Source organism: Anomaloglossus baeobatrachus, chromosome 4 (genome assembly GCF_048569485.1).
Source record: "Anomaloglossus baeobatrachus isolate aAnoBae1 chromosome 4, aAnoBae1.hap1, whole genome shotgun sequence".
NCBI classification, from domain to species: Eukaryota; Metazoa; Chordata; class Amphibia; order Anura; family Aromobatidae; genus Anomaloglossus; species Anomaloglossus baeobatrachus.
In genome coordinates, this window is record NC_134356.1 from 19,723,285 (window position 1) to 19,749,427 (window position 26,143).

Genomic DNA, 26,143 nt, shown 5'->3' on the forward strand with positions numbered 1-26,143 from the left:
GGTCTACGCGTTTCAAGGTCTGTGACCTCTTCTTCAGGACCAGTAAATCAACACTCTTGATTTACTGGTCCTGAAGAAGAGGTCACAGACCTTGAAACGCGTAGACCCATGGAATAAAAGAATGTTCTGAATTATCAACATCTCCTCTGAATTTATCTGGCGGATTGCGCGAGTTTAACCCCTTCTCCTTCTCCACTTTGAAATATAGGGAGCGGGACAGTGACAGCTTCAGGCCGAAGGGTCACTTAGGAACTTCTACACTTGTGCATAAAGGCAGGCTCTGGACCACTAACAATACCAGTGGGGACGGACACCCGGACGGGCTCCCCAAAGCAGCAGAGGTACCCAGAGACTTTGTTTACTCCTGTGTCAGAGTCTACTTAATGATTGCGCTAACATCTTCACAGCCTGAGTGAGTGCACTGCGCTCCCTGCGTCCTGCCTGCCCAATAGCCTGCACAACACCATCCGCCACTTACATCCAGAGTCCCGGGGGCCTCCTCTATCCGTGGAGGGATCACCATCTGGCTGCCCCACTCCATCGGGTACTCCCCTTACAACGAACCACGGGTGGCGTCACGAACTATCCCTTGTAAATACCTCTCCCCCTTTTAAAATCGAGAGGCCGCTGAACCCCGGGGCCGGGGAACCTCGAGCCACAGCAAAACCCGGATCCTGTGGATGTATTTTAATGCACACCTGATACACGCTGCTTCTTTGTGTAGCATCATGGGAAAGTCAAAAGAAATCAGCCAAGATCTCAGGCAGAGAATTGTGGCCTTGCACAAGTCTGGTTCATCCTTGGGTGCAATTTCCAGATGCCTGAAGATGCCTCAATCATCTGTACAAGCAATGATACGCAAGTACAAACAATATGGTAATATCCAGCCATCATACCACTCAGGAAGGAGATGGATTCTTTGTACCAGAGATGAATGTGCTTTGGTCAGACATGTGCAGATCAACCCAAGAAAAAAAGACCTTGTGAAGATGCTGGTGGAAGCTGGTAAGATTGTGTCATTATCCACAGTGAAACGAGTACTATATCATCATGGGCTGAAATGCCACTCTGCCGGGAAGAAGCCATTACTCCAAAAGAAACAAAGAAAGTCACATTAATGTCTGCAAATGCACAAAGGAACAAAGACCTTAATTTTTGTAGATGTCCTGTGGTCTGACGAAACTAAAACTGAACTGTTTGGCCACAATGACCATCGTTATGTTTGGAGGAAAAAGGATGAAGCTTTGCAGCCTAAGAACACCACCCCATCTGTGAAACACAGTGGTGGCAGCATCATGCTGTGGTGTTGTTTTGCTTCAGGAGGGACTGATGCACTTCACAAAATAGATGGCATCATGAAAAAAGAAGATTACGGGGCAATACTGAAGAACATCTCAAGACATCAGCCAGGAACTTAAAGCTTGGGCGGAAATGGGTCTTCCAAATGGACAATGACCCGAAGCTACTGCCAAACTGGTTACAAGTGGCTTAAGGACAACAAAGTCAATATTTTGGAGTGGCCATCACAAAGCCCTGATCTCAATCCTATCGAAAATTTATGGGCAAAGTTGAAAAGGCCGGTGCGAGCGGCGACTTCCAAACATGGCTCAGGTACACCGATTCTGTCAGGAGGAATGGGCCCAAAAGTCTGGGTTATAATTTGGTTTTCCTCCCTTATATTGGAATGTGCACGTTACAATTTCAGGCTGAAGGCAGCAAAACTAAAAATGGCCACATTTGAAAACAAGGAGTAAAGAGACACATGTGAAACAAACCGGAATGCATGTTAGACCGTAGATATTTCTGCTGGTGCTTCAGAAGAGCCAGTGAGGCCACGTCACTCCTCACTCCCCCCAGTCCCCGCCCCCCAAATCAGCCCTTCTTACATCCATAGGATCAGTGTCAGTAAGAGCTCTCCCTAGTGGTGGTTATGGGAGATGCATCCTGTTCTGTATGTGATCTGTATAACCAGGATTATAGGTGGAGTTGCCCTTTAAGGGAAAAAAAAAAAAAAGAGAGAACAAACAAGAGGGCGAGTAGAGAAATAGATTTTATTTGTCCAGTTAATATTCGTCATGGAAGGGGTATTGCGGATGATCCTTCCACCTACGGAGAAATGCAAAAAGTAAAAAAACTTTTATATGTATTTAGTGTAGAAGAATAGAACATGAGCAGATATAACCGTGTAGGTGGTTACCCTACAGGACGGACACTCCGATGCTAATATACCCGTGTCCTGTGGGGGGCGCTGTCCCTCTGTATTAGTAGATTTCTACACTACGTCGTTAATAGTTTTTACCCATTAACAAAAGTTTCATAATTTAAGTCGAATACGGCCGATAAAACTCTCCACATATGCGATAAATTAAGGTTAAGAGCGCACTATATACGGTATTACAACAGCGCATAGTGATTTGACCATATTATTTGGGCACCATATGGCGATTTTATCACTATATGGCAATATTAAGGCTATGTGCCCACGCTGCGGATTTTGCACGGATTTTGCCGCGGATTTCCCGAAAATCTGCAGCAGCGGCACTTCCAAGCCATTTCAATGGCATTTTGGAAATGCTGTGTCCATGCTGCGGATTTTTCCGCTGCGGATTTGCCGCGGATTTTGATCCGGAAAAATCTGCAGCATGTCAATTGTTTGGTGCAGATTTGGTGCGGATTTTTGGTTTTGAATGGGGAAAAAAAAAAAAATCCGTGGCAAATCCGCGGGTGCGGATTTGCCGCGGAAGTCGCGGATTTTCAGGCAGAAAAATCCGCAGGTACATTCTACCGTGGACACATAGCCTAAGACTCTACTTGGCAGTATTGCTATATGGTGCTATTATTAAGCCATTACAGTCATATGAAAAAGTTTGGGCACCCCTATTAATGTTAACCTTTTTTCTTTATAACAATTTGGGTTTTTGCTATTTCAGTCTCATATATCTAATAACTGATGGACTGAGGAATATTTCTGGATTGAAATGAGGTTTATTGTACTAACTGAAAATGTGCAATCCGCATTTAAACAAAATTTCACCTGTGCAAAAGTATGGGCACCTCAACATAAAAGTGACATTAATATTTTGTAGATCCTCCTTTTGCAGAAATCCCAGCCTCCAGTGGCTTCCTGTAGCTGTTAATGAGTTCCTGGATGAAGGTAGATTTGACCATTCCTCTTTACAAAACAATTCCAGTTCAGGTAAGTTTGATGGTCGCCGAGCATGGACAGCCGCTTCACATCATCCCACAGATGTTCAATGATATTCAGGTCTGGGGACTGGGATGGCCATTCCAGAACATTGTAATTGTTCCTCTGCATGAATGCCTGAGTAGATTTGGAGCGGTGTTTTGGATCATTGTCTTGCTGAAATATCCATCCCCTGCGTAACTTCAACTTCGTCACTGATTCTTGCACATTATTGTCAAGAATCTGCTGATACTGAGTTGAATCCATGCGACCCTCAACTTTAACAAGATTCCCGGTGCCGGCATTGGCCACACAGCCCCAAAGCATGATGGAACCTCCACCAAATGTTACTGTGGGTAGCAAGTGCTTTTCTTGGAATGCCGTGTTTTTTGCCTCCATGCATAACGCTTTTTTGAATGACCAAACAACTCAATCTTTGTTTCATCAGTCCACAGGACCTTCTTCCAAAATGTAACTGGCTTGTCCAAATGTGCTGTTGCATACCTCAGGCGACTCTGTTTGTGGTGTGCTTGCAGAAACGGCTTCTTTCGCATCACTCTCCCATACAGCTTCTCCTTGTGCAACGTGCGCTGTATTGTTGACCGATGCACATTGACACCATCTGCAGCAAGATGATGCTGCAGGTCTTTGGAGGTGGTCTGTGGATTGTCCTTGACTGTTCTCACCATTCTTCTTCTCTGCCTTTCTGATATTTTTCTTAGCCTGCCACTTCTGGGCTTAACAAGAACTGTACCTGTCTTCTACCATTTCCTTACTATGTTCCTCACAGTGGAAACTGACAGTGTAAATCTCTGAGACAGCTTTTTGTACCTTCCCCTGAACAACTATGCTGAATAATCTTTGTTTTCAGATCATTTGAGAGTTGTTTTGAGGAGCCCATGATGCCACTCTTCATAGGAGATTCAAACAGGGGAACAACTTGCAAGTGGCCACCTTAAATACCTTTTCTCATGATTGGATACACCTGCCTATGAAGTGCAAAGCTCAATGAGGTTACAAAACCAATTTAGTGCTTTAGTAAGTCAGTAAAAAGTAGTTAGGAGTGTTCAAATCAAGAAATTGATGAGGGTGCCCATACTTTTGCACCTGTCAAATTTTGTTTAAATGTGGATTGCACATTTTCTGTTAGTACAATAAACCTCATTTCAATCCAGAAATATTCCTCAGTCCATCAGTTATTAGATATATGAAACTGAAATAGCAAAAACCCAAATTGTTATAAAGAAAAAAGGGTAACATTAATAGGGGTGCCCAAACTTTTTCATATGACTGTATATGAGGCGATATCAGTAGATCATTATGTAATGATGGTATTATAGCACTATATGGCCATATTATTAGGGTATTATATGGGATATTATTAAAGCACTATATGGAGGCATTATTTGGGACATTATATGGTAATATTGTTAGGGCATTATATGGCGATAGTGTTATATTTGATTATATTAATAAAAGCACTATAAGGCGGTAGCATTAGGGCACTATATAGCGACATTATCATAGTACAATATGGCGATATTAAAAGGGCATTATTTCAGGATATTAGGAGTGCATTATATTGCGATATTATTAAGACATTATAGTATGATTTTATTAGGGTGATATATGAATAAAGTACTGTAAAGCGGCACTATTAGAGCACTGTATAGCGATATTATTATAGTACTAAATACTGATATTATTAAAGCATTGTATGCCCATATTTATAGCTCACTATCTGGCAATATTAGTATACTACCATTTGGCGATATTATTAGGGGGCATTTTAGGAATATCATTAGGACAGTATATGGCCATATTAGGACACTATATGGCAATATTATTAGGACACTATATGGCGATATTATTAGGACACTATATGGCGATATTATTAGGACACTATATGGTGATATTATTAGGACACTATATGGTGATATTATTAGGACACTATATGGTGATATTATTAGGACACTATATGGCGATATTATTAGGACATTATTTGACAATACTATTAGGACACTATGTGGCGATGTTATTAGGATACTACTTGGCGATATTATTAGCACATTATTTGGCAATATTATTAGGACATTATATGGAGATATTATGACTATATATAAAAAGTTGTATTGGTGCACTGTTTGGCGACATTACTAGTGCATTCCTGACAGTATTATTAGGGCACTATATGGCAATATTATTGGGATACCATCTATTTTAGCATTATATTATAGTATAATATTTCCCTTTTCATAAAAGTGCAGGCGCCCCACAGTGTTTATTCTTGCTCCTGATCTACGCCTGTGTCTCGGGCATTTCTTTCGCAGGTAGAGCAGTTCAGGGCCGGGCATCACAGATACTCACATTTCAATGCAGTCATACCGCAAATTTTTATTCTGCCCTTCCAGAGAAGCCATATCATCTCCTGAGAGCTGGAAATCCAGAACCTGAGAATAAAGCAGAGGGGTCACAGAAAGGAGCGACTCCAGCTATATTACCGTCCCCCTCCCCCCTATATTACCGTCCCCCTCCCCCCTATATTACCGTCCCCCTCCCGCCGTGCCTCAGGGTGGATCTCAGATATATGTGGGAGGAGCTGTCATCTGCTCACTGTCGCCCCCTGCAGGGTAATACCAGAATGCACACGCCCAGTGCTTCCAGTGCTTGTGCTGCCGATCCATGGGCAGCAATGTTGCTGACACCAATACCTGTAAATTCTGTTTGATCCTGGCGGGGGTGAAGCTCTTGGCGAGGACAACAATCCCCCTCTGCAGCAGGTATCGCATGGCCACCTGGGCAGGGGTCCGGCCCAGCTTATTGGCCATTGCATTCAGCACCGGGTCCTCCAGGAGTACAGGGGCGCCCTTACCGATTCTGCAGACAGGACTACACATTAATGGGTTCCTATATCAGTGTCCTCTATCCCACCCGGATCCATACTCACCCCCATGTTTCATCTCGGCTGGACCCCAATGCACTATGCGCCACCAGCGCGATGCCCTGTGACTTGCAGAACTCCAGCATCTTGCTTTGGTTCAGATATAGGTGGCACTCTACCTAAACCGGACGGAGATCACTTACATCAGCGTGCTGCACATCCTGAGCCTCCTGATTCATGAACATAATGATGATGGCGGGGTCAGTGAGCGGACCTGACCTGATTGCAGACGGGCTTGTGCTTCAGTCCGGGCTTATTGAGGATCATCTCCAGCTGCCGGCGGTTGAAGTTGGAAACGCCGATCGATTTCACCAGCCCGGCGTCCTTACATCGCTCCATAGCCTGGAAGAGTGAGAGGTGGAGACTTAGCGCTCAGCCGCACGGCGCCGCCACGTCAGGGCTCAGCCGCACGGCGCCGCCACGTCAGGGCCCAGCCGCACGGCGCCGCCACGTCAGGGCCCAGCCGCACGGCGCCGCCACGTCAGGGCCCAGCCGCACGGCGCCGCCACGTCAGGGCCCAGCCGCACGGCGCCGCCACGTCAGGGCCCAGCCGCACGGCGCCGCCACGTCAGGGCCCAGCCGCACGGCGCCGCCACGTCAGGGCCCAGCCGCACGGCGCCGCCACGTCAGGGCCCAGCCGCACGGCGCCGCCACGTCAGGGCCCAGCCGCACGGCGCCGCCACGTCAGGGCCCAGCCGCACGGCGCCGCCACGTCAGGGCCCAGCCGCACGGCGCCGCCACGTCAGGGCCCAGCCGCACGGCGCCGCCACGTCAGGGCTCAGCCGCACGGCGCCGCCACGTCAGGGCTCAGCCGCACGGCGCCGCCACGTCAGGGCCCAGCCGCACGGCGCCGCCACGTCAGGGCCCAGCCGCACGGCGCCACCACGTCAGGGCCCAGCCGCACGGCGCCACCACGTCAGGGCCCAGCCGCACGGCGCCACCACGTCAGGGCTCAGCCGCACGGCGCCACCACGTCAGGGCTCAGCCGCACGGCGCCACCACGTCAGGGCTCAGCCGCACGGCGCCACCACGTCAGGGCTCAGCCGCACGGCGCCACCACGTCAGGCTTCATAGTGTTACAATATAATGTAATAGTAATTAATGTACTAGCCGGTAATAGAATACACGACCGTCTCTCACCTCCCAGGTGTCTCGTAGGTCTGTGTTATTATACAGATATTTTCCATTCTCATCCACAGGTAACATGTCTTCTCCAGGCTGGAAAAAGATAAATAATAAGGTCACAGCGCTGGAAAGTGCCCCATATACAGTGTCAGTACATCGCCCCCCATATACAGTGTCAGGAGCATGCTTTTCTATATACAAAGGCAGGAGAGTGCCCCATAAACAGCGCCACCAAAGGGCTCCCACATACAGAGACAGGTACTTACCCATATAGTGGCAGGAGAGTGCCCCTATAACCAGTGCCGAAATGTGCTTACTATACACTATACTCACCATTCACAGTGATAATAGTGCTCCCCATATACAGTACCAGATACCTTCCATTCCTTATACACTGGCAGGAGGCTTACCCCATAACCAGCAGACAGCCTTCCATGTGCAGTCCTGGCAGAGTGCCTCTGACCCCACAGACATTACTGCCAAAAGTGTGTCCTATAGTATGGCTACCTCAAAAACAGTATCAGACAATGCTTTCGTTCAGCTGCCACAAGGGGGAGCTCTGCACACACATATTTACACCACGTCTAATAAGGTCAAAAGGGATTGATAAATAATAATAAGCAACTAGCTCCCCCTGGTGGTGGCTGTCCGCTCTGCAGAAACATCCCTTATCAGGCGAGACTCAAGGGCAATGCCAGACAGTAGCAAAATATATATACACTGGAGATCAAAATTAGAGAACAGCACACAATTTCCTAAATGTTGCGCTCCTTGTGTCGTCCTATGTGATTATATCCTAACATGAGGAAACTCGCAGGATTTTCCACTTATTTAATAAATTGAATTCATTGTAAAGCACAAAATAAAAAATGTAAATGAGAGAAATTAAAAAGACACGGATCAAAATTAGAGAACACTTTCAGATGCCTGCAAGTTATTGGTGCCAATTTCCTTAATTAACTGACAATCCCTATGTAACTGGCACCTAACATTCCAGTTTGCACTGACTTTGCCGTTCCAAATTGACTGAAAGCCTCCGGCAGCAGGTTGTCCAGATGAAGGCCAAAGGGTTGACCCTATCAGCCATAGCAAGAGAAGTTGATCATTCCAAGTTTTTGAGAATGCAAAAAGGAGAACAGTCGAGTGTATATGCAAATAGAAATTTATTTATTATCAAAAGAGACAAACGCAAAGGGGTCTCCTCCTTGAAGAAGCAACAACACCTCGCGAAACGCGCGTTGGTGGCGATCCAGTCCTCCTCTTTGGGTATGTGCATCATGTGATTCTATACCTTTGACTTCCATGGCTGGTTTCTTGTTGGCATGTGGTTTTTTTACTGTGGTTTTTTTTTTTTTTGACATTGGACATGTTCTATTGATATGCACTTGCACTTTAGACTGTGTGATAATTTGTCTGCCAGAGAACTATTGGTAACTATTGGCCTGTGGTTGGAAACTGTTGATATGGGTTTTTTACATACCTGGGTGGGATTGGGTTCTACCAGTATATACACTGCAATTGTCAGTTAAATAGAGTATTGATATTTTCCACCTACCCCAGTGAGTTTGATTATCTGTTAGTATACCTTTACCTTCCCTCATGCTACGACTAGAGGATTGTTAAAACATCCAGCACCTCTCATCCAACGGCTAATTGTTTCCCCCATTGTTTTAAACCGCATGCCTCTCCCACGACTAGTAGAGAGTGTGAACAATAGATATTATTATTATATCACATCTATTTTTGATGTTGTAACAGAATAGCCATATATGTTCATCTCTCCCCCGGCTATTGATAACAACTGTATTGTACATTTTCATCACAGTGTTTGCCCCCCTTGATTCAGTGGTAGTTTTTAACTCCCTTTATATTGCTGTTTTGCGTTTGTCTCTTGATAATAAATAAATTTCTATTTGCATATACACTCGACTGTTCTCCTTTTTGCATGCTATTACGAGTGGTGCATATACCCCGCCAGCGCAAGTGTACTGGCGGAGCATTTACCTTATGGCTCAGTCTTTGAGAAATTGTTTCATAAGTTTTTGAGAATGTTGCATCTTTACAACATCACAAACTATCAAGTCCCTCAATAAGGCTGGTCGCCCTCGAAAGACAAATGCAAGAGAGGACAGGATAATGCGGAGAATCTGCATGGGTAATCGTTTCTACACTGCAGCTGGAATTGCCGCCAGTTCAGCACTGAACAGGGTAAGGATCGGTCTCATTATACAGGGTCACGACGTGTAAGAGCATTTGGACTGAATGCCCACTCTGCAGTGACCAAACCTCTCATTAGCAGGAATCACAAGTCTAGACTCACCTTTGGTGAGGAGCATGTTGTGTGGACAGAGGAGAAGTATCCACAGGTCATTGTAGTGATGAAAGCAAGTCTAATTTATTTGGATCTGATGGCAAACATTATGTTCGTTGACAAATTGGAGAAAGACTGAACTTAAAGAAGTCAGTGAGCGGCGCTGGAGGAAGTGTCATGGTTTGGGGAATGTTTTCTACAGCAGGAGTTGGACCACTCATACAGCTACATGGCAGAGTGACTGCAAGTGTGGATCAGACCCTTCTGCACAACACGCGCCTCCTTACTAGTGTACTCAATCAGCAGCAATTTTCATGCAGGACAATGCCCCCTGTAACACATCAAAATGGGGAAAGTAGATCCCGGAAACTATGAAATAGCCACAGCCCAGAGTTCTGATCTGAACCCAATAGAAAACCTCTGGAAAATCCTTGGTGACAAAGTTATGGCCAAGAAACCCACAACAGTCAAAGAACCGTGGAAGAGACTGGAAGAAGAGTGGACCAAAATCCCACCAGAGCAGTGTGAGAGACTGGTGATGCCCTGTGGCCGCAGATGTGCTGATATTATTCACAGCGACAGCCGGTGCACGTCCTACCGATTGTGACTGTTACCTGCAGAACATTTACTGATCATCTCTCTCTGTGCTACAGTCATTGCTGCTCTCTAATTATCAGCATCATGTTTGGGGCAAAATAAAGGATTTAGATTGTTAAACTTTTGCAAAACCCTGTTCTAGTGGCATGGTCCCCCCCCCCCCCCCTTACCCTGCTCTAGTGGCACGGTGCGCCCCTTACCCTGCTCCAGTGGCACGGTGCGCCCCTTACCCTGCTCTAGTGGCACGGTGCACCCCTTACCCTGCTCTAGTGGCACGGTGCACCCCCCTTACCCTGTTCTAGTGGCATGGTGCCCCCCTTACCCTGCTTTAGTGGCACGGTGCGCCCCTTACCCTGCTCTAGTGGCACGGTGCGCCCCTTACCCTGCTCTAGTGGCATGGTGCGCCCCTTACCCTGGTCTAGTGGCATGGTGCGCCCCTTACCCTGGTCTAGTGGCACGGTGCGCCCCTTACCCTGGTCTAGTGGCACGGTGCGCCCCTTACCCTGCTCTAGTGGCACGATGTGCCCCTTACCCTGCTCTAGTGGCACGGTGCGCCCCTTACCCTGCTCTAGTGGCACGGTGCGCCCCTTACCCTGCTCTAGTGGCACGGTGCGCCCCTTACCCTGCTCTAGTGGCACGGTGCGCCCCTTACCCTGCTCTAGTGGCACGGTGCACCCCTTACCCTGGTCTAGTGGCATGGTGCACACCTCACACAAAACCGGAGCATGGTCATCAATGGAGATTACATTTTTTGGGAAAAAACATCAGATCAGACAGTGTTCTCTAATTTTGATCCCTGGTGTATATACACACATCACGGAGCCAAACGCCCCGAACAATCCCAAAAACGGAGATAACAAAAAAAAAAAAAAAAAAATATACCACCTCACCTTCAGATCCACAGGAACATGAATGAGGAAAAGATCAAGGTAATCCATCTGCAGGGCTTTTAGGGATCTCTCCAAAGCCGGGCGCACCAGATCCGGTGAGTGAAAAGTGCTCCATAGCTAACAACACAAAATATCCGGAATTACTAATTCATACGCAGTGAGATCCCATTAACTTCTATGTGAGTTGTAAATAGTCATATACAGTGAGCTGCCCCTAATGGTGTCTCCCACTGAATTCTATGAGAGCTGTATATATTCCCATGAAGTGAGCGCCCCCAATGATAGTTTCCATTGTATTCTATAGGAGATGTATACATTTCTAAGCAGTGAGCTCCCCCTAGTGGTGGTTATCAATTAAATCTTTAGGAATTTTATATTTATTTTCATATGCGGTGAGCTCCCCTTAGTGGTGGCTCGTATTTTAATTTTTATAAGGGAGTTGTAGATATTGCCTTGTAATAAGCCATGTCACAGCTCTAAAAACTATCTCCTCTTACTGCTGCTTCTTCCAGGCGACATCTCTCCTAATCCCGATCCACCCGTTGCCAACTCTACCCCCTCCCCCACCTCTCATAGAAACCCTACTAACATCATTAACAATAGTTGTACACCGTCACTTCCCTCTTATAACTGCCCTCTGGAATCCACGGTCTGTATGTGACAAGCTTCCTTACATCCACAACATCTTTCTCAATAACTTTCTTAGGCCCCTTTCACACATCAGTTTTTTGCCGTCAGTCACAATCCGTCGAATTTTGAAAAAACAAAAAAAACGGATCCGGCGACTGATACCGCTGGATCCGTTTTTTTCCCATCGACTTTTATTAGCGACGGATTGAGATGGATGGCATTTCATGACATTTCATCCGTCACAATCCGGATCCGTCAGCGTCCGTCATTTGGTATAATGGAAGCCTATGGGCGCAGGATCCGTCGTCATCCGTCAAATTACGGAATCCGGAGACGGATTCCGGGTTTTTTAACTGAGCATGCTCCAATTTATTATTTAGTATAAAATTAGCCAGCCAGCCCCCAATTAGGAAAGTTATATAAACCTGCCAGGTAGGGCTTCACTCATCAAATGTCCCAGCAAGCCAGCCAGCGCGAGAGGAGTCCAAGCCAGCGCGAGAGGAGTCCAAGCCAGCGCGAGAGGAGTCCAAGCCAGCGCGAGAGGAGTCCAAGCCAGCGCGAGAGGAGTCCAAGCCAGCGCGAGAGGAGTCCAAGCCAGCGCGAGAGGAGTCCAAGCCAGCGCGAGAGGAGTCCAAGCCAGCGCGAGAGGAGTCCAAGCCAGCGCGAGAGGAGTCCAAGCCAGCGCGAGTTGCAGTGTCCAGGCAAGCATTTTTATTTTTCATTACTGTCCTTGTATTTCAATAAAGAGCTGTGTAGCTCCTACTTTGTTGGAAAAAAAAAAATGTAAAAAAGGGAGTTAAAAAAAATAAATATTAAAATTGTTCCAAAACCTTGGCATCCATGGTATCCGTAACGCTGTCTCTCGGTCCTTTTCAAGAACGATCGCTTCCAAACGATTCACCTCAAAAGTAAAATCCACATAGATCTTTACAATGTTCCATTTTTGCCACTTGCTCTACAACCGGTCAAAGATGGGGTGTAAAAACACTGCATACATAGGTTTTCAGTAGGCAATTGGGAACATCCCATTGGGAGTTTTTAAAAAAACGGATCCGTCGCATCAGTTTTTCCACAATCTGCGACGATCCGTCGAGCCAACGGATTGTGACTGACGGTAAAAAAACTGATGTGTGAAAGGGGCCTAAATCTGCTAGCCCTCACTGAAACCTGGAATCAGGATTCTGATACTGCTTCCCCTGCTGCTATTTTTCACGGCGGCCTACACTTTTCCCATTAACCGAGACCCGAGAACAGACATGGTGGTGGAGTCGGCTTACTCCTGTCCCCAAAGTGCACCTTCCAGGTCATCCCCCCAGCTCCATCACGCTCATTCCCTTTTGAGGTTCACACCATCAGGTTCTTCCATCCCCTCTCTCAGAGTAGCGGTTATATACCATCCACCAGGCTCACCCACCCAGTTCCTTGACCACTTTTCAGCCTGGCTGCCGGACTTCATGTCCTCAGAATTACCAACCCTCATCCTAGGAGACTTTAACATCCCCATGAACAGCCTCTCCTCCCCATCTGTAATCTCAAACCAGCTCTCTTGGCCTCTCACAGCTCACATCCCGAGACACATGAAGATGGCAACACCCTTGACCTGGTCTTTGTCCGCCTCTGCTCAATCTCTTCCCCTCTCTGACCACAACATCCTCACCGTCACACTCACAAACCCTCGCCCACCCCAGCACACATTCAGAAACCTACAGGCCATCGACTCTCAAACACTTACAGACTCTACACTCATTACTGTCCCCTATCTCCTCACTTTCCTGTCCTGATCTGGCTTTAAACCACTACAATTACACACGCAGAAGAACCCTAGACCAAGTAGCGCCCCTCACCTTCAGAACCTCCAAACACAGAGTAAAACATCCCTGGGTCACATCACAAACTCGATTTCTCCAGCGATGCTCTAGGAGTGCCGAACGTCTCTGGAGAAAAACCCGCACACCAGAAAACTTCATCCACTACAAATTCATGAGAGAACCTACAACGCTGCCCTTCACCTCGCCAATCAGACCTTCTTCACCACCCGGATCTCCTCACTATCCAACAATCCAAAAAAAGCTCTTTGGACACCTTTCACTCCCTCCTCAGTCCCAAAGTACAGACACCTATCACAGACCTTCATGATCTGCCCTCCCTATTTCACAGAAAAAAAATAGAAAAAAAACGATCAGCTCCCAGCCACCAAGCGTCATGATTCCCATCCCACCCACATCCCGTTTGGCTCACTTTTTAGATTTGACCCAGTCACAGAAGAAGTCTCCAGGCTCCTCCCTTCTTCTCATGCCATCAGATGCCCCACTGATCCCTTCCCCTCACAACTACTCCAGTCTCTCTCCGGTTGTCACCACTCACCTAACTAAAATCTTCAATCTGTCTCTCTCTTCTGATATCTTTCCCTCCTCCTTCAAACACTATCATTACGCCATTATTAAAAATACCTTCTCTTGACCCATCTTGCACAAACAACTACAGACCAGTCTCCAATCTCCCCTTCAGCTCTAAACTCTTTGAGCACTTGGTCTATTCCCGCCTCACCTGCAACCTCTCCTCTCACTCTTCTGGACAGAAAAACAATGGTGACTACTCTCTGCTTATTCTTCTTGACGTGTCTGTGTCGCGAGCGGAGGGACCGCGCTCGCTACGCTCGGGTCCGGGGCTGCTGCTGCTCGGTGGCTCGAGCGGTGGGCCGGACCTGGGGACTCGAGCAGCGCTCCTCGCCCACGAGTGAAAAGGGGGTGGTTTGTTTGGGGAGATAATCCGTGATGCCACCCACGGGTCGTGGTGATAATGGGCACCACCGCTGCTGGTGACTGGGATCCCGGGAGCGATGGCAGGGAGCAGCTAGGATGTTGGTTCCCCCTCCGTGGGTAGGGGTTGGTGATCCCGGGGCCCGGATGGTGATACGGGGAGACAGGAAGGCCGGGGTGCAGGGTTGCAGGGGCGGCGCGGTGCCGGATGGCACTGTTGTACTCACTCAGGCACAGATTCACAGAGTCTCTGGTAAACCAAAACAGCTGGATGGACGGGTCCCACAGCCGGCGGCAGTGTCTTTGCTCTCCACGCACCATTGTGTATGTATTGACTCCGATGGTTTCCCAACGGTAGTCCGCTCCCTGGCGTATATGTACTGAAGGAGCCCGTTTTGCCCGCAGGCGCTGGCCCTTGGATCTCTAGCCTATGGCGGTGGCTTTTTATCCTCACTGTGTGGACGGTTGCCTTCTGTCGGGTCTTGGGTGTTAGGGAACCCCAGGGGTTCCGGTCACTATCTGATTCGACCGTTGTCGGCGGCTCCTAGCCTGGTTGGGGTCTGATGGCCCTGCCTTTGTGCGTGGTACAACTCTGTTCCCCGGCTCGGTACCGGCGGGCCACCGCCCATCCCCGGTCCTATGGTTCCGCTGACTTGTACCACCTCCTGCAGACGGCCACCACCGTCTGCCAACCTTGCTGACAGTGCCTGGGCTCCGACCCAGACACTAGCAGTTTCTCTCCTCTCACTTCCAACTCCAAACTGAATCTACCGCTTTTTCCCGCCTCCAGGCCTGTGAACTCCTCGGTGGGTGGGGCCAACCGCCTGGCTCCGCCCCACCTGGTGTGGACATCAGACCCTGGAGGAGGCAACAAGGATTTTGTTTGACTGGTGTTGACTATCCAGTGGAGGGGGAGTGTGTGACGTTATGTTTGCGACTACCTGGCTAGTCGAGGGCGTAACATCTGCAGCCTTCAACACTGTTGACCAGCATCTCCTTCTCTATGCTCCATTCTATCGGCCTAAAGGGCAACGTACTCTCCTGGTTCTCCTCCTTCCTCTCGGACCGCTCTCTCCTGGTTCTCCTCCTTCCTCTCGGACCGCTCTCTCCTGGTTCCCCTCCTTCCTCTCGGACCGCTCTCTCCTGGTTCTCCTCCTTCCTCTCGGACCGCTCTCTCCTGGTTCTCCTCCTTCCTCTCGGACCGCTCTCTCCTGGTTCCCCTCCTTCCTCTCGGACCGCTCTCTCCTGGTTCCCCTCCTTCCTCTCGGACCGCTCTCTCCTGGTTCCCCTCCTTCCTCTCGGACCGCTCTCTCCTGGTTCTCCTCCTTCCTCTCGGACCGCTCTCTCCTGGTTCTCCTCCTTCCTCTCTGACCGCTCTCTCCTGGTTCTCCTCCTTCCTCTCGGACCGCTCTCTCCTGGTTCTCCTCCTTCCTCTCGGACCGCTCTCTCCTGGTTCTCCTCCTTCCTCTCGGACCGCTCTCTCCTGGTTCCCCTCCTTCCTCTCGGACCGCTCTCTCCTGGTTCCCCTCCTTCCTCTCGGACCGCTCTCTCCTGGTTCCCCTCCTTCCTCTCGGACCGCTCTCTCCTGGTTCTCCTCCTTCCTCTCGGACCGCTCTCTCCTGGTTCTCCTCCTTCCTCTCGGACCGCTCTCTCCTGGTTCTCCTCCTTCCTCTCTGACCGCTCTCTCCTGGTTCTCCTCCTTCCTCTCGGACCGCTCTCTCCTGGTTCTCCTCCTTCCTCTCGGACCGCTCTCTCCTGGTTCTCCTCCTTCCTCTCGGACCGCTCTCTCCTGGTTCTCCTCCTTCCTCTCGGACTGCTCTCTCCTGGTTCTCCTCCTTCCTCTCGGACTGCTCTCTCCTGGTTCTCCTCCTATCTCTTGGACCGCTCTCACCAGGTTCTCCTCCTATCTCTTGGACCACTCTCACCAGGTTCTCCTCCTATCTCTCGCACCAGGTTCTCCTCCATGCTCTCGGACCACTCTCTCCAGGTTCTCTTCCAATCTTTCTGACTTTATTGTATAATTTGCTGGCTCCACATCTTCTCTTCCTATCACTGTTGGGGTCCCTCAAAGCTCAGTCCTCGGCCCTCTTCTTTTCTCCCTCTACACTGCCCCAATTGGACAAACCATCAGCAGATCTTGCTTCCAGTACCATCTTTATGCTGACGACACACAGCTATACACCTCATTCCCTGACCTCACCCCCACTGTTCTACAGAACACCAATGGCTGTCTGCTCTTTATCTGAAACTTAACCTTTCCAAAACTAAACTTCTCCTCCCTCCATCTACTAATCCCCGCAAACCTGACATCTCCCTCCCGTGTGGCACCATAATAACTCCTAGGCCGCAGGCCCGCTGTCTGGGGATTATGCTTGACACTGATCTCTCCTTCACCTCCCACATACAATCTCTTGCCCGCACCTGCCTCTTGCACCTAAATAACATCTCTAGAAACCGCCCCTTTCTCACGGAAACTACAAAACCCCTCACCGTGGCCCTGATCCACTCTCGCCTTGGCTACTGTAATTCTCTATTAATTGGTCTCCCCCTAACTAGACTCTCTCCTCTACAGTCCATCCTTTATGCAGCATCCAGGGTCACCCATCTGGTTAACCGCTACTCGGATGCCTCTGCTCTGTGCCAGTCATTGCACTGGCTGCCCATATATCACAGGATCCAATTCACACTGCTTGTTCTCACCCACAAAGCTCTCCACAGTGCAGCCCCCCTACATCTCCACCCTCATCTCTATCACCACAAAGCTCTCCACAGTGCAGCACCCCCTACATCTCCACCCTCATCTCTATCACCACAAAGCTCTCCACAGTGCGGCACCCCCCTACATCTCCACCCTCATCTCTATCACCACAAAGCTCTCCACAGTGCGGCACCCCCCTACATCTCCACCCTCATCTCTATCACCACAAAGCTCTCCACAGTGCGGCACCCCCCTACATCTCCACCCTCATCTCTATCACCACAAAGCTCTCCACAGTGCGGCACCCCCTACATCTCCACCCTCCTCTCTATCACCACAAAGCTCTCCACAGTGCGGCACCCCCCTACATCTCCACCCTACTCTCTGTCTATCACCACAAAGCTCTCCACAGTGCAGCACCCCCTACATCTCCACCCTCCTCTCTGTCTATCACCACAAAGGTCTCCACAGTGCGGCACCCACCAACCTCCAACCTCATCACTATCACCACAAAGCTCTCCACAGTGCGGCACCCCTCTACACCTCCAACCTCATCACTATCACCACAAAGCTCTCCACAGTGCGGCACCCCTCTACACCTCCAACCTCATCACTATCACCACAAAGCTCTCCACAGTGCAGCACCCCTCTACACCTCCAATCTCATCACTATCACCCACAAATCTCTCCACAGTGCGGCACCCCTCTACACCTCCAACCTCATCACTATCACCACAAAGCTCTCCACAGTGCGGCACCCCTCTACACCTCCAACCTCATCACTATCACCACAAAGCTCTCCACAGTGCGGCACCCCTCTACACCTCCAACCTCATCACTATCACCCACAAAAGCTCTCCACAGTGCGGCACCCTTCTACACCTCCAACGTCATCACTATCACCCACAAAGCTCTCCACAGTGCAGCACCCCTCTACACCTCCAACCTCATCACTATCACCACAAAGCTCTCCACAGTGCGGTACCCCCTAGATCTCCACCCTCATCTCTGTCTATCACCCTACCCATTCTTTACTCTCAAGAAATGACTTTCAACTATCATCCATGATTCCACACTAATCCGAACCTCCCACTCCCAGATCCAAAACTTCTCCCGAGCTGCACCAATCTTCTGGAATGCTCTACCCCAAGAAAACTAGGACGACCACAACTTAGGGCTGCTTCTCACTTGCGAGTTTCTCGCAGTAGAGCAATGCGAGAAAAACTCGCATTGGAATCGGACACATGTTAGTGAATGATTCAGCTCTCATCTGCGATTTTTTTCTCAGTCCGAATCGGACTGAGAAAAAAAAAAAAAAATCGCAGCATGCTGCTTTTTTGCGAGTTTCTACTGCGAGTTTCTCCAATGCAAGTCTATGGGAGCGTGTAAAAAAATCGGATGTCACGGGACGGCACTCACACCATCCTAGTGACATCCGATTTTCTAAATACATTTCTCGCATGTTTCCTAAAACACTGGAAACGAGCGATGTCTCCCAATGTCTGTCAATCACTATTCTCTGTCAGTCGGTCTCTCCCTCTCGGTCTCTATTCTCTCTCTGTCGGTCCGTCACTATCTCTGTCCCTCTCTCACAGTCTGTCGGTCATTTTCCCCTCCTCTCTCATACTCACCGTTCCCCGATCTCCGGCGCGGCGCTGCACGGTTTTCTCACTGCTGCGGCGGCTTTTACTATTTTGAAAAAGCCGGCCGCTCATTAAACAATCTCGTATTCCCTGCTTTCCCCGCCCACAGGCGCCTATGATTGGTTGCAGTGAGACACGCCCCCACGCTGAGTGACAGGTGTCTCACTGCACCCAATCACAGCAGCCGGTGGGCGGGTCTATACTGTGCAGTGAAATAAATAAATAATTTAAAAAAATGGCGTGCGGTCCCCCCCAATTTTAATACCAGACAGATAAAGCCATACGGCTGAAGGCTGGTATTCTCAGGATGGGGAGCTCCACGTTATGGGGAGCCCCCCAGCCTAACAATATCAGCCAGCAGCCGCCCAGAATTGCCGTATACATTATATGCGACAGTTCTGGGACTGTACCCGGCTCTTCCCGATTTGCCCTGGTGCGTTGGCAAATCGGGGTAATAAGGAGTTAATTGGCAGCCCATAGCTGCCACTAAATCCTAGATTAATCATGTCAGGCGTCTATGAGATACCTTCCATGATTAATCTGTAAATTACAGTAAATAAACACACACACATGAAAAAATCCTTTATTAGAAATAAAAAACACAAACACATTCCCTCATTACCAATTTAATCAGCCCCAAAAAGCCCTCCATGTCCGGCGTACTCCACGGACCTCCAGCGTCGCTTCCAGCATGAAGGTGACAGGAGCAGCAGAAGACACCGCCGCTCTGGTCACCTCCAAGCAGCAACTGAGGTGAGTAGCGCGATCTGCTGAGGTGTCACTGAGGTTACCCGCTGTCACTGGATCCAGCGGTGGCCGCGGGTAACCTCAGTGACAGCTCAGCAGATCGCGCTACTCACCTCAGTTGCTGCTTGGAGGTGACCGGAGCGGCGGTGTCTTCTGCTGCTCCTGTCACCTTCATGCTGGAAGCGACGCTGGAGGTCCGTGGATTATGCCAGATATGGAGGGCTTTTTGCGGCTAATTAAATTGGTAATGAGGGAATGTGTTTGTGTTTTTTATTTCTAATAAAGGATTTTTTCATGTGTGTGTGTTTATTTACTGTAATTTACAGATTAATCATGGAGGGTGTCTCATAGACGCCTGACATGATTAATCTAGGATTTAGTGGCAGCTATGGGCTGCCAATTAACTCCTTATTACCCCGATTTGCCAACGCACCAGGGTAAATCGGGAAGAGCCGGGTACAGTCCCAGAACTGTCGCATATAATGTATGCGGCAATTCTGGGCGGCTGCTGGCTGATATTGTTAGGCTGGGGGGCTCCCCATAACGTGGAGCTCCCCATCCTGAGAATACCAGCCTTCAGCCGTATGGCTTTATCTGGCTGGTATTAAAATTTGGGGGGACCGCACGCCATTTTTTTTAATTATTTATTTATTTCACTGCACAGTATAGACACGCCCACCGGCTGCTGTGATTGGGTGCAGTGAGACACCTGTCACTCAGCGTGGGGGCGTGTCTCACTGCAACCAATCATAGGCGCCTGTGGGCGGGGAAAGCAGGGAATACGAGATTGTTTAATGAGCGGCCGGCTTTTTCAAAATAGTAAAAGCCGCCGGAGCAGTGTGAACGCCGTGCAGCGCGGCGCCGGGGATCGGTGAGTATGAGAGAGGGCAGCTAACTTCAGTCACTCGGGGGATTAGTGGTCACCGGTGAGCCCTTCACTGGTGACCGCTAATCAGGACGCGGCACAGACAGAGCCGCAGCATGACAATGAAGTCGGGTTAAGTTCACCCGAGTTCATTCTGATTGTGCGGCTCTGTCTGTGTCTGCTGTCATCTGCCATTCACCTCTGCTACATGGCTGTCTGTGTCTGCTGTCATCTGCCATTCAGCTCTGCTACATGGCTGTCTGTGTCTGCTGTCATCTGCCATTCACCTCTGCTACATGGCTGTCTGTGTCTGCTGTCATCTGCCATTCACCTCTGCTACATGGCTGTCTGTGTCTGCTGTCATCTGCCATTCAGCTCTGCTACATGGCTGTCTGTGTCTGCTGTCAGCGGCCATGTAGCAGAGCTGAATGGCAGATGACATAGTAAAAAATATGCATTACACACGCATTACACACGCATTACACACGCTAGTAAAATCATTCATTTATTCAGAAATAGCATCGCACTTGCGTTGCACTCGCACCTAACGTGAACTAAAATCAGCCGAGTTTTTTTCAGCCCAGTCGGACCGATTTTACTCGCATAGATGTGTTTCCAGCCTTACTCACCTTATGACGCTCCCTAAAAACACATCTTCTTAGGATGGCCTATCACACTCCATAATCGAATTCAATTCATAGAGTCCCTCCACGACTTCTCAGAACATACCGGTTTTTTTTTTTCGTTTTATAAGATGCACCCCAAATTTTGAGATAAAATAAGGTAAAAAAAAATAAAATAAAAATGAGGTCCGTCTTATACTCCGGTGTTGTCTTACCGGAGGTGGGTGGCAGTGGTGGTGGAGCGGAGTCACAGGAGGCACAGGCTATGCTAGCAGCGGCGGTGGGTCCGTGGTGTCAGCGGCGGTGGGTCCGTGACAGTGTCAGCGGCGGTGGGTCAGTGACAGCAGCGGGTCAGTGGTGGAGCAGGCCGGTGAGATGAGTGTCCGCAGTCCCGGTTCAAATGATGGTGCCTGGAGCGGCGTGTGCGCAGATGGAGCTCTGATCCAAGGGCTCCATCTGCGCACGCGCTGACTCCCGGCGCCATCATTTGAAACCGGGACCGCGGACAGTCTGGAACACTCGCCGTACAGCCCCCGCAGTCCGCACAGCCACCCGCTCGCTCGCACAGAGAGGCAGCCTGGACAGAGAGGCAGCCGGCCCCGACAGGCACCCAGCGACACGCATCCTGCTGCCCGCACGCACCCGGCCACCCGCACACAGAGCTGCACAGACGCTGCTCCCCCCCAGATTTTAAGACGCACCCCAAATTTTTGGGAGGAAAGGTCCGTCTTATAATCCGAAAAATACACTTAACTTTCTGTCAAACTGCAGCCTTTGTCTATCCCCATTTCTTCGAGGTGGCTGGATTGTCATTGTAATTAAGCACCTGCACCTTGTCCCCCCCCCCCCCACCCCCCGCCCCATTGTAGATTGTAAGCTCTTGTGAGCAGGGTTGACTATTTTTCTCTAATCATTGTAACCTTCTAAAGCTGTTTCGTTTGCATATCAACCTCTGAATTGTAAAGCGCTGCGGAATATGTTGGCGCTATAGAAATAGAAAGATTATTATTACATATATTGATTCAGAATTATTTTCGAGCTGTGAGCGCCCCCTAGTGGTTCTCACTGAATTCTATGGCAGCTGTATAAAATCACATGCAATGAGCTCCATCTAGTGGTGGCCCCCATTGAATTCTATAGAAGTTGTATATATTGATATCAATTGAGCTCCCCTAGTGATGGTTTGCATTGTATTCTATGGGCGCTGTATATAGTTCTATGCAGTGAGGTCCCCTTGATGGCGGTTCCCATTGAGTGCTATGGTACTTGTATATATTCAAATCAAGTGAGCGCCCCCCTTGTGATGGTTTCTATTGAATTCTATGGGAGCTGCATATAGTTCTTTGCAACCCGCTCCCCCTAGTGATGGTTCCCATTAAGCTCTATGGGAGCTGTATATATTTATATACAGTGAGCTCCCCCTAGTGGTGGCTCCCGTTGAATTCTGTGAGAACTGTATATATTTCTATGCAATGAGCTCCCAGTAGCGATGATTTCCATTGAGTAATATAGGAGTTGTATATATTCATGTGTAGTGAGCTCCCTCTAGTGGTGGCTCCCATTGCATTATATGGGAGTTGTATATGCAGTGAGCTCCCCCTAGTGGTGGTTCCCATTGAGTCATATGGCAGTTGTGTATATTCAAATGCACTGAGCTCCCCCTAGTGGTGGTTCCCATTGAGTTATATGGGAGTTGTGTATATTCAGATGCACTGAGCTCCCCCTAGTGGTGGTTCCCATTGAGTTATATGGGAGTTGTGTATATTCAGATGCACTGAGCTCCCCCTAGTGGTGGTTCCCATTGAGTTATATGGGAGTTGTGTATATTCAGATGCACTGAGCTCCCCCTAGTGGTGGTTCCCATTGAGTTATATGGGAGTTGTGTATATTCAGATACAGTGAGCTCCCCCTAGTGGTGGCTGAAAGCAGACAGAATTTTACCATTTGTCTGTCTCGCTTCTGATAGTGTGGAGGCTGCACCTGATTTTTGTTAAGGTCTTACTTTTCCAGTTTGGAACAGATCTTCTCTTTTTATGGTCCCGTCTGCGATCTTCTCCTTAATGGCGCGGCCAACGTCTTCCTCATTGCCGTACAAGTAGGCGCCGTCAATGTGGCGGTACCCGGCTGCAATGGCCACCCTCGTAGCTTCTTCGGACATGCTTTTCTGAAAATGTGAGAGAACTCAGATTAGGGGCTCAATGCAAAATATGTAAGAAGTCATGTGACCTGTATAGCACTGGTGGTCTTTGGATGTAGGTGGGACTACAGCCTCATCATTCTCCAGTGCCAAATCAGGGGGCGCTGATCTCCATTCTCTGCCATATCCAGGCACCGGAGAGCTCAGAGGGAAGCCCCTGCATATAGGAGCACTCTGCATCCCAAAAATGACCTAACAATGCCCCCCCATAACAGTGCCAACTGCACAGTGCACCCCCACAATAGTGCTAGACACATAGTGCCCATAGCATAGGGTACATGGATGTCAGAGGTGTGATCATGCTCACATTATCCACAAAATGCTCCCATCTGTGTCCTGTATAACAGTACCAAGAAAACCGTGCCCTCCACACAATACCCGCACAATTCTCCTTAACAGTGCCAACCACATAGTGCCCCATTTCAGTGCCACCCATAGTGTCCCTATATCAGTGCCCTGTATACCAGCACTAAGCACACAGTGCCAGCTGCACAGTGCCCCCATAACAGTGCCAGCTGCACAGTGCCCCCATAACAGTGCCAGCTGCACAGTGCCCCCATAACAGTGCCAGCTGCACAGTGCCCCCATAATAGTGCCAGCTGCACAGTGCCCCCATAATAGTGCCAGCTGCACAGTGCCCCCATAATAGTATCAGCTGCACAGTGCCCTCCATAATAGTATCAGCTGCACAGTGCCCCCATAATAGTATCAGCTGCACAGTGCCCCCATAATAGCACCAGCTGCACAGTGCCCCCATAATAGTACCAGCTGCACAGTGCCCCCATAATAGTATCAGCTGCACAGTGCCCCCATAATAGTATCAGCTGCACAGTGCCCCCATAATAGTACCAGCTGCACAGTGCCCCCATAATAGTACCAGCTGCACAGTGCCCCCCATAATAGTATCAGCTGCACAGTGCCCCCATAATAGTACCAGCTGCACAGTGCCCCCATAATAGTACCAGCTGCACAGTGCCCCCTATAATAGTATCAGCTGCACAGTGCCTCCATAATAGTACCAGCTGCACAGTGCCTCCATAATAGTACCAGCTGCACAGTGCCCCCATAATAGTATCAGCTGCACAGTGCCCCCATAATAGTATCAGCTGCACAGTGCCCCCTATAATAGTATCAGCTGCACAGTGCCCCCATAATAGTACCAGCTGCACAGTGCCCTCCATAATAGTATCAGCTGCACAGTGCCCCCATAACAGTGCCAGTCATATAGTGGAAGACTCTAGCTATGAATTTGCTTTGTATTAGCCAGAACCAAGGACTCTTCAGTTCTAGTAACTGGAGACCGATGACACCTAGAATTTAAGATGCCCAATACTAGAGAGTGCACAGGTCCCGGGAGTTTGGGTTCAGCTTTAGTAGATGACCTTTGCCCCCACTTACCTTTTCAGGGGCGAATGTCCCAAACCCAACAACGGGGATTCTGTGACCATCGCTGAGAAGGACGTAGGGCTCCACGGACATGATGATGGTGGAGGCGGCGGAGGCGGCGGTGTGTGCGCGGCGGAGGAGGCAGCGGTGTGTGCGGTGGAGGCGGCGGTGTGTGCGCGGTGATTGCAGCGGTGTGTGCGGCGGAGGCGGCGGTGTGTGCGGTGGAGGCGGCGGAGGCGGCGGAGGCGGCGGTGTGTGCGGTGGAGGCGGCGGTGTGTGCGCGGTGGAGGCGGCGGTGTGTGTGCGGTGATGGCGGTGGAGGCGGCGGTGTGTGCGGTGGAGGCGGCGGTGTGTGCGCGGTGGAGGCGGCGGTGTGTGCGCGGTGGAGGCGGCGGTGTGTGCGCGGTGGAGGCGGCGGTGTGTGCGCGGTGGAGGCGGCGGTGTGTGCGCGGTGGAGGCGGCGGTGTGTGCGCGGTGGAGGCGGCGGTGTGTGCGCGGTGGAGGCGGTGGAGGCAGCGGTGTGTGCGCGGTGGAGGCGGCGGTGTGTGCGGTGGAGGCGGCGGTGGAGGCGGCGGTGTGTGCGGTGGAGGCGGCGGTGTGTGCGGTGGAGGAAGCGGTGGAGGCAGCGGTGTGTGTGCGGTGGAGTGCACCCTATGAGCAGTTCTCTGCAGGCAGGTTTGGCGCTGCTGCTGCTCTCCTGATAACCTTAGTCCTGATATTATCTCCACCCCCAGGAAGGCTCCAGGATACTCTGCAGCTGCCAACATTCCAATGTTAAAGCAAAACACAGACATTTAGGGCTGCCTGTCACTATGCTCAGGCTATAGACTGCAGGGGGCGCCATCCCCTCCCTCTGTGCTGTGCTCAGGCTATAGACTGCAGGGGGCGCCATCCCCTCCCTCTGTGCTGTGCTCAGGCTATAGACTGCAGGGGGCGCCATCTCCTCCCTCTGTGCTGTGCTCAGGCTATAGACTGCAGGGGGCGCCATCCCCTCCCTCTGTGCTGTGCTCAGGCTATAGACTGCAGGGGGCGCCATCTCCTCCCTCTGTGCTGTGCTCAGGCTATAGACTGCAGGGGGCGCCATCCCCTCCCTCTGTGCTGTGCTCAGGCTATAGACTGCAGGGGGCGCCATCTCCTCCCTCTGTGCTGTGCTCAGGCTATAGACTGCAGGGGGCGCCATCCCCTCCCTCTGTGCTGTGCTCAGGCTATAGACTGCAGGGGGCGCCATCCCCTCCCTCTGTGCTGTGCTCAGGCTATAGACTGCAGGGGGCGCCATCCCCTCCCTCTGTGCTGTGCTCAGGCTATAGACTGCAGGGGGCGCCATCCCCTCCCTCTGTGCTGTGCTCAGGCTATAGACTGCAGGGGGCGCCATCCCCCTCCCTCTGTGCTGTGCTCAGGCCTCAGACTGCAGGGGGCGCCATCCCCTCCCTCTGTGCTGTGCTCAGGCTTCAGACTGCAGGGGGCGCCATCCCCTCCCTCTGTGCTGTGCTCAGGCCTCAGACTGCAGGGGGCGCCATCCCCTCCCTCTGTGCTGTGCTCAGGCTATA

At 50.2% G+C, this 26,143-nt stretch overlaps 1 protein-coding gene across 1 annotated transcript; it reads right to left on the reverse strand.

The window, feature by feature from the left end:
* Positions 1 to 2,037: 2,037 nt before the first annotated feature.
* Positions 2,038 to 24,776, reverse strand: LOC142302686 (prostaglandin-E(2) 9-reductase-like). The gene is made up of 9 exons (XM_075343790.1): positions 24,609 to 24,776; positions 23,016 to 23,177; positions 11,049 to 11,165; positions 7,266 to 7,343; positions 6,345 to 6,467; positions 6,132 to 6,244; positions 5,896 to 6,061; positions 5,552 to 5,634; positions 2,038 to 2,106 (listed from the first exon to the last, which is right to left on the reverse strand). Exons 1-9 carry the CDS (start codon positions 24,687 to 24,689, stop codon positions 2,064 to 2,066), a joined length of 966 nt encoding a protein of 321 aa, XP_075199905.1. The 5' UTR covers positions 24,690 to 24,776; the 3' UTR covers positions 2,038 to 2,063.
* Positions 24,777 to 26,143: the final 1,367 nt, after the last annotated feature.

What these genes read in the sequence shown, in the direction of transcription:
- LOC142302686 (XM_075343790.1), bottom strand. Translation starts at nt 24,689, where the DNA reads ATGTCCGTGGAGCCCTACGTCCTTCTCAGCGATGGTCACAGAATCCCC. An exon ending in GGACATTCGCCCCTGAAAAG is followed by an intron (nt 23,178 to 24,608) that starts GTAAGTGGGGGC and finishes TCACATTTTCAG; the next exon opens with AAAAGCATGTCCGAAGAAGC. An exon ending in AGCCGAGATGAAACATGGGG is followed by an intron (nt 6,062 to 6,131) that starts GTGAGTATGGAT and finishes TCCTGTCTGCAG; the next exon opens with AATCGGTAAGGGCGCCCCTG.